The following is a 10,617-nucleotide window of genomic DNA, read 5'->3' on the forward strand; positions in this document are numbered from 1 at the left end:
TGGGGGGGGGGGGGGGGGCGTCATTTGGAAGTACCAGCCCCCCAGGGGGACAGTTGTGAGTGAGCGGGCCTGTGAGGAGAGAAGGTAGGGGCTTACCACGCTAGCAGGGGGGGCATTTTTGGTTGATCAGGCTGGCGGGGGGGTCATTTGGGGGCAAGCAGGCCAGCAGCGGGGGGGGGGGCGCCAGTTGGGGGCGAGCAGGCCGGCAGGCAGAGTGGTTAGAGGCAATCAGGCAGGCAGGTGAGTGGTTAGGAGCCAGCAGTCCCAGATTGCGAGAGGGATGTCCGACTGCTGGTTTAGGCCCGATCCCTGTAAACTGACAGGACATTTTCTGAGGGGTCCCAAATTGGAGAGGGTGCAGGCCAGGCTGAGGAACACACCCTCCCCTGTGCACGAATTTCGTGCACCGGGCCACTAGTTTTATATAATTTATAATGACCAAGATGCCTTTTATATTGTTATTGGTATATACATCCTCCTGGAGTAGTAGCACTGCCTTTTCTGTTCATTTGTAGTGCAATGCTTTAAGACATTTTTATTCTGTAAATTAGGAGAATGATTGGGAAGTCTTGAATCACACTATCTCATTCCAGCTTTGGATGCCCTCTTTTGGCCTTCACTAAACAAATGTTATCTCTTATGTTCTGAAGGAGCCCCCTTTCATTAGAACAGAAGTTACCGCATGGATGAGAATGGTCTTTGATGAGTCTTAAAGAACATGTTTGAGGATAAAGCCTATCCCTTTATACTTCATCTTGGAAAGTGTTATTTGGTGATGACAAGGAAGGAAAACAGGGCTTTCATAAAAGAGATTATTAAAAGTGCATTTGCCCTAGCTGGTTTGGCTCAGTAGATAGAGCATCAGCCTGCGGACTGAAGGGTCCCAGGTTTGATTCCGGCCAAGGGCACATGCCTGGGTTGTGGGCTCGATCCCCAGTAGGGGGCGTGCAGGAGGCAGCTGATCAATGATTCTCTCTCATCATTGATGTTTCTATCTCTCCTCCCTCTCTGAAATCAATAAAGAAATATATATTTTTTAAAAAGTGCATCTAAAAATACCTACATATACACATACATACATACATACATGCATATATACATACATGCAAATTATTAAATGTGCATCTAAAAATAAGCATACACATATAACATATGTATATACATATACATACATGTGTATATATGTATACATACACACATACATGATGCTCCTATTACACCCAGGAATTTTGAAGTAAAAAGAGAAAGGTAAAGTCACATGGAGGGCTACAGCCTTCCTCTGAGCTCAGGAGCTTGTGTATACAGCCAACATTAAATGATCATCTCAATAATAAAATTTCTGTATATTTGAAAGGAAAGATGGCTGGTTAGTTCCGTTTAATAAAGGTAGAGACCATTGTTAACTGTATTTTGTTTATGGTAACATAAACATAATCATGAATTTAGGGATTCACCTTTTTACTGTGGTAGCTAATGTTCATCAGAGAAACTAAATAGAAGATTTCCCATAAACTAATTTTGGAAGTGTGACTACATTAAGTGATAGACATTTTAATGGCAGAAACCAAGATGAGTGCAATTTAGATATTGTCCCTTTGGTTTGAAGGACTAGTTTGATCCCAAGTAAAATTGGCCAACCTTTTTAAATATCCAAATAACCATAGTTTACTATCCATGTATAATCATCAATTCACTTTTCTTTGACTGCCTCTCCTTGACCTTTTTATTTTACTTTATTTTATTTTTAAAGATATGTTTTTATTGATTTCAGAGAGAGGAAGGGAGAGGGAGAAGGAGAGGGAGAGGGAGAGAGAGATAGAAACAGCAATGACCAGAGAGAATCACCAATTGGCTGCCTCCTGCCCTACCCCTACTGTGGTTCAAGCTCAAAACCCAGGCATGCGCCCTGACCGGGAATCAAACTGTGACCTCGTGGTTCATAGGTCGACACTCAACCACTGATCCACCCCAGCTGGGCTCCTTGAGCTTTTTCATTGGCTTCAGTTCTTGGAGGAATCTACAGCTTTCTAAGCATTGCTTCCCAAGTCAGGATTAGGCCAGTTGAATGCCAGCAGAGCCTGGGGCCTGGCTGTTACTGAACACTGTTCCAATGTTCTATTGTCTATATGATTGTAGAAGGTTCTGGTACAACCTCCAGGTCATCCTAACATCTATACTGATTTGAGGATCTCCTAGTCTGGGACTAGCAGATATGTTTGTTTCTTTGTTTTTGCAGAAATTTTAACTTATCTATCTCACATGTTCTAACCAATGTTCTCTCAAGTCCTGTCCATCAGGACTGATGTTGAGTTAGGGAAATAGAACTGTTATATAGAATTTGGTTTCTAATGTCTATAGCAGTTTAACTTAAGGTGTAAAAATAGTTGTTTATATCACTAAAAAGCATGCTAAATTTTGATACATACAGAATCTGGTCTTTCTTGCAACTCCTAAAGAACTCTGTTGAATTAAATAAATTCCTATGGGTAAAGTGAAATTGGTAATATTTGCCCATATATTTTAATGAGAAATGTTTGATAATAAAAATGAAGATATTGCTGAGTCGAAATATATTTTTATTCCTCCCTTCCTTTTAATGATTTTATAAGTAAATATTCAATAAGCAATTCTGATTTTTCATATTTTTTCATCAGAGTCAAAACTTTTTCCTAGTTGACTTGCAGGCTTTAAAAGACTTTTTGCACTGACCTGGCTTGGTTTTGCTCTGAGGGCCTCCTGTAAACTCATTTGTTGGTTCCAGGAATTTTTTTCTCTGAAGGCTTATGATCTGTGGGTAAACAGGCAAAAGTTTGGAGGCTCTATTGTCATTTGGCAAGGTTTATTACCAAATTATTTTATTTTTTTTCACCTTCAAAATATGACAGTTCTTTGTCTTTCTTAGCTAGAGAAGATTTCTTATATCTAGATCAGTGGTTTGCAAACTGCGGCTCGCGAGCCACATGCGGCCCTTTGGCCCTTTGAGTGTGGCTCTTCCACACAATACCACGTGCGGGCGTGCACGTACAGTGCGATTGAAACTTCGTGGCCCATGTGCAGAAGTCGGTATTTTGTGGAAGAGCCACACTCAAGGGGCCAAAGAGCCGCATGTGGCTCGCGAGCTGCAGTTTGCCGACCACTGATAGATATTCAATCATTCTGCTCAGTGTTTCCCCCAGAACTTTTTTTAAATAAGAAAAACACTTTCCTTAGCTTCATTTTAGTTGAATATATTAGAGATTGGTGAGAATGAAGTTTTCTTTCTAAGTTGGTGTTTACAGAAAGGAAAGTGAAAGACACGGGTTATTCAATGAATGCCCTATTTTCCAGGGCTTCCTTAGTATGCATTGCCCTTTTCCATTCCCAGGGAAATAAATGTCTCTTGTCAAGAAGTTGATAGTAAGGTGGGCTAAGGCAAAACTTTTCTCTTGACCTATGGATAGAAAATAAGTCATTATAAGAGAAGAAATGGAAAAGGGACATCTAGCAGGGTGAGTAACCCTTCTTTTCCTTGTCTATAAGTCAAATGAATTTGAATACATTGATGCTTGAAATATTGGTGAAATCAGTGTTCTCTGATTATTAAGTGTGATTCAAAATGGCGTTAACAAGTTTGGTGAAAGCATACGTAATTCTATAAACAAAGTAGGGACTGAGTCTTGAACTTACTTTTTTCCCATATCCGATGAAACTTCCCTGGGTTCTTGCGTTTATTCTCTTGATCCATTCTCTTCATTGCTGCACAGCTATCCATTCACATACTTTAAATTCCTGAAAGCTTGTCTCATTTACTTCTCAAATAATTGGCAATATTTTGAATGTGTGTGATTTTGGGTTTGTGATTCTGTTATTTAGGAGATGCCAAAATTGGCAATAACAGTGTCAGCTCTCTAAAGAATGATGACTTCACCATGAGGGGTTTGCGACGTGATGGGAATGCTGATGATATCTGGACTGCCTCACAAACTGCGAAATCATGCGGGAGAAGCATTTCCATAGAAACCGCCAACTTAAAAGAATATGCTAGATATGTACTGAGAACTATTTGTCAACAGGTATCTTCAGATTTAATTGGCCTTTAACTTTGAATATGTAACTGTTATTTTGGAAAGAATCTCACTATTGTACAAAACGTGTACATAGATGGTCCTTTTTATCCTGCTTTGTTTTGACATAATTTCAAATTTGCTGAAAAGTTGCAATAATAATAAAGAACTCTAGTATATCCTTTATACAAATTCACTAACTTTTTACATTTTGCCACATTTGCTTTATAATTCTATTTGTGTGTGTCAGTATGGATGCATATACTTAAAAAAATTTTTTTCTGAGCCATTTGAGAGTAGTTGGCATACATTATTCTTTTTTACTTTTGAATACTTTAGTGTTTGTTAACATGAACAAAATACAGTTAAAAACAACTCAGGAAATTTAGCATTAGTACAGTAAATTTTTCTCACCTATAGACCTCATTCTAATTTTGTCAGTTGTTCCAACTATGTTGGATTTGTGTGAAGTTTCCTGTAGATTAGCTTCAGATTATGCATTCCTAACTAGACACTGCAGCGGTAATGCTGGGTTCTTCTCGGGTACTCACATCGGAAGGCCCATGATGTCCATTGGCACCTCATTGGTGATGTTAACCTTATCAAGATGTCTCCATTGTATGATTTCAAAATTTCTCTACTGGATAATTATTTTTTTTCCTTGTAATTAATAAGTGGTCTTTGGAGAGACACTTTAAGACAATGCAAATATTCTCATCAAATTCTCTCACCTCCCAAGTTGCATCCATTTTGATTCTTGTCCAAACCAGTCTTTACTGTGATGGGTGCAAGATGGTGATTTTCCTCCAAACTCCTCTCCTCTCCAGTTATCAGTTTGCACTCTTCCCTAAGGAAAAGCCCGCCCTTAACTTATATTTACTAATTTTCCGTATGGATTATGATTTACTGTCCTTGGTTATGTTCATGTTCAAATTGCCCAGATTTTTCTGGTGGGACTCTCTTCATGCTGGATCTCATGTTATTTTGATATGTCTTTATCTTTAGTTTTTTTTTTTTTAACTTTCTGGCCCCTTTTGTACTTTCCCTGCCCCAGATCTAGAATTACTCGTTCCTCTGAAGAACCTTGATTCTGTTTAGCACAATATGGTATTTAGAAACCAAGATCAAGGCACTGTGTGTGCTCATTGTTTTAGGCCTTTTCAGCAGACAGAGCTAAGGAAAAAACATATCTATATACATAAATGTGTGTGTAAATCACGAGTTCCTACTGATATCTTTACTTCCAATCCAACCCCACAAAGTCCTTTGTTTTCCCCATTCCACATTAATATTGCCTTCTTCCACACTATGAACCCCACTCCCAATAATATTAACCCTTTACTCATTTGCTTTATTCTGTAATATACCTGTAATAGTTTCAGAATTGCTACACCCATACTACTAGGAAAAACAAACTTACTAAAAGGATTTGAAGATTTGTTTATAGTTCTTCCCTAAGAGTTTACCATATTATGTTGAGAAATCATTTGAACTTTCTCCCTCACTGTGGATATATTTCTTGCTTGAAATAGAACTGATTTTTATTTGTTTTTGTTTACATTCGGTGTAGATCCACCCCCCCTCCCCCACATGCTGTCTTTAGAATAGCATGCTCCCACAGGCCAACTATGCAAAAGGTATACTCAGAGATATGTCCTCTCTCCCTAATCCCTGCTACCCTTTGTCTCACCCTGCCCTAAGTGGCCAGTTTCATTATCTTCTGCTTTAACTTTTCATATATTTAAAAAAATTTTCTCCTTTCTTAGTAAAAGAATCAAGGCATACCATGTATACTCTTTTTTACATTCCAAATGTTGACAGGGTCATGTTTTTTATAAGGCATATTATAACCATGGTAAAAGTTAGCTAAATAGTTATATAGGTCCTAGAGGCCTGGTGCATGAATTCGTGCACCAGTGGGGTCTGGCCAGCCTGCCCGGGCCAATCGGGTGGGGCTGGCTGGAGGGAGGGGACGCAAGAGTTTGGCCAGCTGACCCCACCCCCAATTGGGGTGGTGGGGGCAATCGGGGGCAGGGCCGGCCTGGGGGAGGGGCCGTGGGTGGTTGGCCAGCAGTCCCCACCCCCATGGTTGAATTCCAGGTCGAACTCCTGGTCAAGGGGACAATTTGCATATTAGCCTTTTATTATGTAGGATTAAGAAGTTGTTGGGTTGTGCACTGGTTCCATACTGTGAGGGCAATTGGAATTACTGAAGGAGTTAAAATTGTTTTTGATGCCTTAAGAAAATGACTGCTATCTGGTCCACAACCTAAGATTGACTTAATTGATTTGATGTAGGGCCCACACTTTGTTAACAAGGTCCTCAGGTGATTTTAATGGATAATCAGTGTTTAGTCACAGGTGTAGTGGTTAAGAAACAGGTTTCATTTTAAACAGATCTGGGCTCAAATGGGCCTCTGGAACAGTTGACAAAGTCTTACCTCATCCAATCTAATAAAAGAGTAATATGCAAATTGACCATCATTCCAACACACAACATGGCCGCCCCCATGTGGACACAAGATGGCCAGCAGGGGAGGGCAGTTGTGGGTGATCAGACCAGCAGGGGAGGGCAGTTGTGGGTGATCAGGGGCAACCAGGCTGGCAGGGGAGTGGTTAGGGGCAATCAGGCAGGCAGGCAGGTGAGCAGTTGGGAGCCAGCAGTCCTCAATTGTGAGAGGGGTCCCAGATTGAAGAGGGTGCAGGCCAGGCTGAGGGACACACACCCTTCCTCCCTCCCCCCCCCCCCATTCACAAGTTTTGTGCACTGGGGCTCTAGTTTAAAATAAGAGTTTCCTTTGAAAAACTGATGAAGGAAGTTGTGATAGAAGTTTAAATTAGTAGAAACTCTCTACAGGTTAATTAGCCATATGCATCAATAGCCTTAAATTTTTGCTATACTTCTTAACCCAACAATTGCACTTTATGAAATTATCCTGAGAAATCAATTGTACAGAGAATAGATGTGCACAAACATTTATTTATAATACTAACATTGTAATATCAAACAGGAAGACAGTTTTCTGAATGTTATACTGTGTTCTATTCAATAGAACATAGCATAATGCATTTCATAAAAATGGCATCTTATAAATAGACTTATTGCCCTTACATATGGCAAGCTAAAAATTTGATTGTAAAACAGTTGCAAGAACAAGAACCCATTTTCCAATTGAAACACATACCAATATTTTCCTTAGCTTTCTTTTCTTTCCTTTTTTTTTGCATAACTATTTTTTAAAGTTTTCTTTATCCAAGGTTTCACTTTGTATTTTAAGAATTTAAAATACTAGAAAAGTTTGTTTTTAAAACTTTTGCCACCATTTTGTGTGTGTAATATTTTGTTAATTGGAAGATTCCTGTCTGCTTTATATTCCATTATGTGCCATGAACTTAGTACATATTACATAGGCATGTAGAAAGCCTATGCCTACCAATCTAACTGCTGTATGATTTTTAGGAATGGGTAGGAGAACATTGCTTAAAAGAACCTGAAAGATTGTGCACAGACAAAGAACTAATATTGGACCCTGTGCTTTCAAATATGCAAGCACAGAAACTACTGCAGCTCATCTGTTATCCTCACGGCATTAAAGAATGTACTGAGGGGGACAACCTGCAAAGACAGCACATTAAGCGCATTCTTCAGGTGAGTGTCAGTAATTTAAAGATTATGTTTCCGTGATTTGACACATTCTTTGTAATTATAACAAAAATGACTGTAGCATTCCCACCGGCTCTCTTAGGCTTTTCTTATGCCTTAAGACACATCTTGCTAACAAATATGCAAAATAAGTCGAGATAAAGCCAGATGCTCACAGGCATGGTTTAAAAACCATGGTGGCTGGATGCTGAGAGGCTGTGTGTGGTTCCCAGGGAAGGGGTTTGGTGCCTGGGCTACCCTCGCTGCTGGGTGCCCACTGCCTCCATCACAGCTTACTGCACAGCAAGCACAGCACTGTTTTCGCACTCTCCGATTTCATTCTGTTGGTGAAAACAGGCTAATGTAGGTCTTTCCTTAAAGTGAAGTGCTTGCCCTGCCCTGTGTGGTTCAGTTGGTTGAGCATCGTCTGTGCACTGAAAGTTCGATTCCCAGTCAGGGCACATGCCCAGGTTGCGGCTTGATCCCCGGTGGAGAGGGAAAGAGTGTGCATGAGGCAGCAGATTGATGTTCTGCTCTCACATAGTTGTTTTTCTCTTGTCCTTCCTCTCTTGTTAAAAATCAATAAAAATATTTAAAAAGAAAAAGTGAAGTACTTAACACAAACTTTTTTATTTTTATTGATTTCAGAGAGGAAGGAAGAGGAGGGAGAGAGAGATAGAAATATCAATGATGAGAGAGAATTATTGATCGGCTGCCTCCTGCATGCCCCCTACTGGGCATCCAGCCCAAGACCCGGACATGTGCCCTGACTGGGAATCGAACTGTGACCTCCTGGTTCATAGGTCAATGCTCAACCACTGAGCCACGCTGGCTGGGCATTTAACACGAACTTTTGAAAAGCAGTGGTGCCTGTAGATCCTTTCTTGTGTGTGACTATTCTACTCTTTCTTGAAATAGGGAAACTGCCAGTAATTCCTGTGTTTTAAGACATGCGTAATGTCCTTAATGTCTTAGTTATTTCCGTTTCCCCCAGAACCTTGAGCAGTGGACACTGAGGCAGTCCTGGCTAGAACTTCAGTTAATGATTAAGCAGTGCTTGAAGGACCCAGTGAGTATATCTGAAGAGCATGCATGTGTATAAAATTGTATGAAAAGCAAAGCATGTTGACATTTGAGGTTAAAGTAAAATGTATGTGTGCTAGTTTTCTTGTGTCTGGCACTAGGGCTCTGGTTCGGTGGCTGAAATGAACAACTTACTGGACAATATTGCTAAGGCGACCATAGAGGTGTTCCAGCAGTCTGCTGACATGAGCATCAACTCTTCCAATTCCGGTACGGGGCTCTTCAACCCGAATGGGATCGGAAGCTCCGATGCAGGAAGCACAAGGCAGAATGGAATAAAGACATTTCTAAGGTGTTTTTTCTGTGGCTTTATTACTAGTAGTCTCTTGTTATTTTTTCACATGTAACTGTGTTTTGTTTGCATAATCCAATATTTTTTCATAAAGCTGCAGGAATATGAAGAAAGTAATAACTTGTGTCAGTTATCATTATTTAATAATAAGTTAAAGGGCAATGCTACAGGCTGCATGATATCTTAGTGTTCTAAATACTAGGTTAATCGGGCCCAGACTCCTGGGAACCACAGGTGACATTCAGGGTGCATTAATTTCTTTAGTGTTCACTGTTCCGTGGTATTTGTTACATAGGAAACACTTTTTCTGCCTTCTTTAAAAATGAGCATTTTTGCATAAACTATAATCATGAAAGGCAGATTAGCTGTATTTCATCATTTTGGTGTAAAGTATAACTAGTGAATTCTAAAACTTTAAAAACAGGCTATCAGTGTGCTTAAATGTAACCAGAACATTTCATATCTTAACCAGGACAAAAAAGTGTTGGACAAAAGGACTGTTACTAATCAGAGAGCCACAATAATAGAAAAGTATGTTTGTAGATTTTTAAACAAACTTTTAGTTATACTCCCAGAACCGTGTCTTTTATTGCCCTCTATAAACACGAGTGGAAAAGTGTGTGCAAATATCTGGTATTTGGCAAAATATTTACTGTGCGATAGCATAGAAATGAAAGGGAAATTTCTGAATAATCAGTGTATCTTGTGTATAAAATTTTTACATGGGAATTTCTGTCATAACTCTGAGAAAAAGGTGCCTCATTGGGCATAACGCCTGTTTCTGATTTTAGCTCCTCTGAACGCAGGGGTGTGTGGCTGGTGGCCCCGCTCATTGCCAGGCTGCCAACCTCTGTGCAAGGAAGAGTACTGAAAGCTGCGGGGGAGGAGCTGGAGAAGGGACAGCACTTGGGTTCTTCTTCAAAAAAGGAAAGAGACAGACAAAAACAGAAAAGGTATGCCTGCAAGTTGTGTCTCTATGTCTGATTTGAAAGAAAGAAATGTAGCATTCTGCAAACATACATGTTCACTGCCCTCCAAGTCCACTGAAATTTTGTTATTAAATGAAATTGAAAATGTTTTGTTAGGTGAGGCACTGTTCCTAAGAAGTTACACGTTCTCAGTTCCGCCTATGCACCCCAATCCTTGCTGCTATGAAAATCCTGACTTCTTAGCCCCACTGCATCCTGAATCAGACCTGGATTGCCACCTGGTCCCTGTTTTCTCCTTTTAATCACTTTTCTTTCTTTTTATTTTATTACTTAGGTCTTTGTGTTTAAAACACATAGAAATATTTCTAGTTCTGTCTTGTTGGACCCTGAAATAGTTACTGATATTTTTAGCATTTAAGGTTCTTGTTCTAGATTAGATATTAAAACTTACAAACCATGAAGTTTAATGTTAATTTATTTTATGCCCTGAAAAGATTTCAAATAATTCTATTTGAAAACTGACTGTGTTACTGAAGAAGTCTAAAACCACTCTCGAATGTGAAAACATGGTGAATTTAGCACCAAAGGATAAGGGGGAAATAATGATAATTTATTCTGTTTGATTGT

General features: G+C 39.7%; 2 protein-coding genes across 2 annotated transcripts in view; one reads left to right on the forward strand and one right to left on the reverse strand.

Moving 5' to 3' along the window:
• The window catches only part of LOC102429519 (mediator of RNA polymerase II transcription subunit 12-like protein), a 107,003-nt gene that overhangs the window by 42,714 nt on the left and 53,672 nt on the right, over positions 1-10,617 (forward strand). Inside the window, exons 13-17 of the mRNA XM_023760179.1 lie at positions 3,853-4,052; positions 7,504-7,692; positions 8,681-8,755; positions 8,871-9,061; positions 9,853-10,014. Coding sequence (XP_023615947.1) covers positions 3,853-4,052; positions 7,504-7,692; positions 8,681-8,755; positions 8,871-9,061; positions 9,853-10,014 — 817 coding nt within the window. The remainder of the gene's footprint in view (positions 1-3,852; positions 4,053-7,503; positions 7,693-8,680; positions 8,756-8,870; positions 9,062-9,852; positions 10,015-10,617) is intronic.
• P2RY12 (purinergic receptor P2Y12) overlaps positions 1-10,617 on the reverse strand; it is a 52,653-nt gene that overhangs the window by 35,208 nt on the left and 6,828 nt on the right. The gene's annotated exons all lie outside the window — the stretch shown is intronic.

This window comes from Myotis lucifugus, unplaced genomic scaffold, assembly GCF_000147115.1.
Source record: "Myotis lucifugus unplaced genomic scaffold, Myoluc2.0 scaffold_175, whole genome shotgun sequence".
NCBI classification, from domain to species: Eukaryota; Metazoa; Chordata; class Mammalia; order Chiroptera; family Vespertilionidae; genus Myotis; species Myotis lucifugus.